The following is a 2,999-nucleotide window of genomic DNA, read 5'->3' as shown; positions in this document are numbered from 1 at the left end:
CTGTGGCTTGGGGGTAAGGGGCACCAGAATGGGCAGGGCACCAGCATATCACTGCCCCGCACAATCATGTTGCTCCCCTCCCAGGCTCCCCGCCATGCAACAGGTGTCCTCTTTTTGGAACTGAAAATATGTTAACTCTAGGTACGGGGCATGTGGCGGCAGTGGCAGTAGCCCCATCTCTGGCATGGGGCATGTGGTGAGAGCTGAAGCCCCATGACAGAGCTAGGGTTGTTTCAGTTGCTGCTGCTACATGCCCTGGGCTGCTTCCAGGCCAAGGAGCCCCATGGGCCACATATGGCCTAAGGCACAATATATATATATTTTGGTTATATATATATTGGTCTGCCATAGGAAGTGAAAGCTCCATGCCTTTGAACATTTAGAAGTGACATGGGCAAAACATGCAAGTCAGCTAAGGAAAAATCCTGCCTAGGTAAGGGATTTGACCCAGTGATCTAATGGGTCTCATGATTCTGTGATTAAAGCCTCCTACTTACATAGGCAGTTGTGTTTTATAGTTCTCCTGGGTTGTATTACAAAACAACAGAAGAAATAGTTCAAACATTCTTTGTTGTTTTGTTTTCCAGCCAGCTGTGAACTGTAAAATCTTAAAAGGGGAGCATTGTATAGGGATAGACTTGAAAGAAAAACATACAAAATAGATTTTAACTTGGTCAGTCTTTTTTTCCCCACTTTTATTATTATTTCAGACATTATTTCAGTGTTAGTATTTCAGACAAGCTTTTTCAGAGCTACCAGGCAAGCCAGCCTCCTCTTATGCTTGATCTTGCAGTGAAATCAGTCCTACGTTTACTGGATCATAGTATCTGACTCAGCATTATGGCTTCATTACAGGAATAGACACTTAAACAAGCCTTTAAATATAAACTGTGCTCTGATTAAATATGGCAAAAATATAAATAACTGATATAGATGGAAAAAAGTGAAAAATAGCTGTGTTTAAATCTGTTACAGTTGATAGGCCGCTCAATTTGTAGAGTTGCTCTGAGGCTCATTCATCTCACAAGTTTTTCCCCAAATCAGAAGACCATTTACCACTGAGTGGGGATTCACTCAAAGGAAGGGCCGCTTAAGGTTAGGGGGCTGCTTTAATTCTTAGCAACAGCACTGGTGCACAAAACAAAGACACGACTCTCTCACACCAAACTTGGGATGTGCAGGGACGACCTCTGTTGGCCGGATGTTAAGAGATCTTAAATTATTCACATTCTTCCATGATTACCTGCTGAATCTTCTAAAGTCGTTCATATTTAATCTCAACAAATATCCGTTTTACTCTCCACCTCTACATTTTGGTTACCTGGATCCCAAGAGTCAAGCACCGTGACTAAAGCACTACGGAGAAGATCAGTCCAAGCAGTTTTGCTCTTCTCTGCTCGAGCCATAGGAGAACACAAAAGCCCCTTAAGAGCTTGCAAAGATGCAGTAACTGTCACAGGTAACTGGCCATCAGGCAATTTCACAGCAGTTTCTCTGAGGACTCCAATAATTAGATACAGGATAGTAGGGAGAACCGAAACACTTCCTATGAGACAAAATAAAGACAAAACTAAAGTGTCATGGGCTAAAGTTAAAGACATCCAGCATCAAGACATTAAACAACAGGAAATACTTTCCTTGGATTTTATTACTGTTATTTTAAAACCAGGTAGTTTTCAGTTCTCAAAGGGTGCATCTACACATGTTCCTAAGTTGCCATTGTTACTGCACTGTGATTTAGTACTTCCAAAACTAGGTACTAAATGATGGTGCAGTAACAGACTGTACTGTGCCATGCCAGCGGTGCATGGTTATTTTTAGCCGCTGTCACCGTAGCAAAGCTTTATAACGCTGCAGTTTGTGTCCACAAACACTACATTGCCATAGTGTGTTGCTACGGAGCATAGGCGGCGTGTAGCAGGGCACATGCCACCCCTGAGATTGGCCTCAACCAGCCAGCGAGTTGGGGTCAACGGCCAGTGGCACCCCCTCCCCCCGAGATTGTGGGGGTGCTGAGAGAAGCACTGGTGGCACTTCCCGTCTGCTGCTAGCACTTCCAGTTTTTTTTATTCCCTCCCCCACTCCAGTCAGCAATTGGCCGCTGGTGCCCCACTAGTATCAGGAGGCACCAGCTGCCCATGCTATGGAAACAGTGTCATGTGTAGGCACACTCAAAGTATTCTATCTATTTAAAGTACTTGGTATCAGGGGAAAAATCTAACAACGTTTAATATCAGAGTTAGAATTAGAATCGTTATTTAAAGAAATGCTGAATTCTCTTTTGTGTCATAAAGTAATTCAAAGACTGGGGTAGTTTTTTTAGAAAGGTGGCAAAGGACAAGACTGGACAAAAATATATAAAATAACGAATGGTGCAGGGAAGGTATATTTGCAGCCTTCCTATTTCAGAACATACGAACAAGGGGATATTCAATTAAACCAACAGATGGTAAAGTCAAAAGTGATAAAGGAAATACTTTTCCCACACAACATGTAATTAGAACAGGAACTCATTGCTACGGGAAATCATTGAAGAATTTATTGAGATTAAAATAAGGATCTGATACTGATATTGGGTAACAATATCTAGGACTACAAAAGCTAATGCCAATGTTGGAAGGGGAAAATCAGATTATGACTTACTTGCCTATGGTGCGGTTCTTCATTTCTCTAAATCATCTGGTGGATGGTTTATTAGCAAAAGGATACTGGATTACACAGACCATAGTCTGATGCACTATGGCAAGTCCTCACATTATGTTCCTAAATCTTTGGATTAGGCTCTGTAGTCTGGGATTCTGCACAGGCATTGGTCCACTAGAGTCAATGGATCAGGATCCTATGTGCATACATTCTATTAATTTAGACCCTGCTTCAGCAAAGCAAAAACTACATCCTTAAATATGCTTTCATCAATTGGTAGGCAACTGGCCTGCTGGGCCACCAGATCCAACTCATGGAGCCAGGGGGCTCTGGTAGCATTCGGTGCACGCATGTGG

At 42.6% G+C, this 2,999-nt stretch overlaps 1 protein-coding gene across 9 annotated transcripts in view; it reads right to left on the bottom strand.

Annotated features, from left to right (window-relative positions):
• HEATR5A (HEAT repeat containing 5A) overlaps positions 1–2,999 on the bottom strand; it is a 129,900-nt gene that overhangs the window by 6,898 nt on the left and 120,003 nt on the right. For all 9 annotated transcript variants that reach the window (XM_025202451.1, XM_025202447.1, XM_025202448.1 and 6 more), the window contains one exon: positions 1,322–1,546. In XM_025202451.1, coding sequence (XP_025058236.1) covers positions 1,322–1,546 — 225 coding nt within the window. The remainder of the gene's footprint in view (positions 1–1,321; positions 1,547–2,999) is intronic.

Source organism: Alligator sinensis, unplaced genomic scaffold, assembly GCF_000455745.1.
Source record: "Alligator sinensis unplaced genomic scaffold, ASM45574v1 scaffold720_1, whole genome shotgun sequence".
NCBI classification, from domain to species: Eukaryota; Metazoa; Chordata; order Crocodylia; family Alligatoridae; genus Alligator; species Alligator sinensis.
Note: the sequence above shows the minus strand (reverse complement) of the source record. Positions and strands in the feature narration are given on the sequence as shown.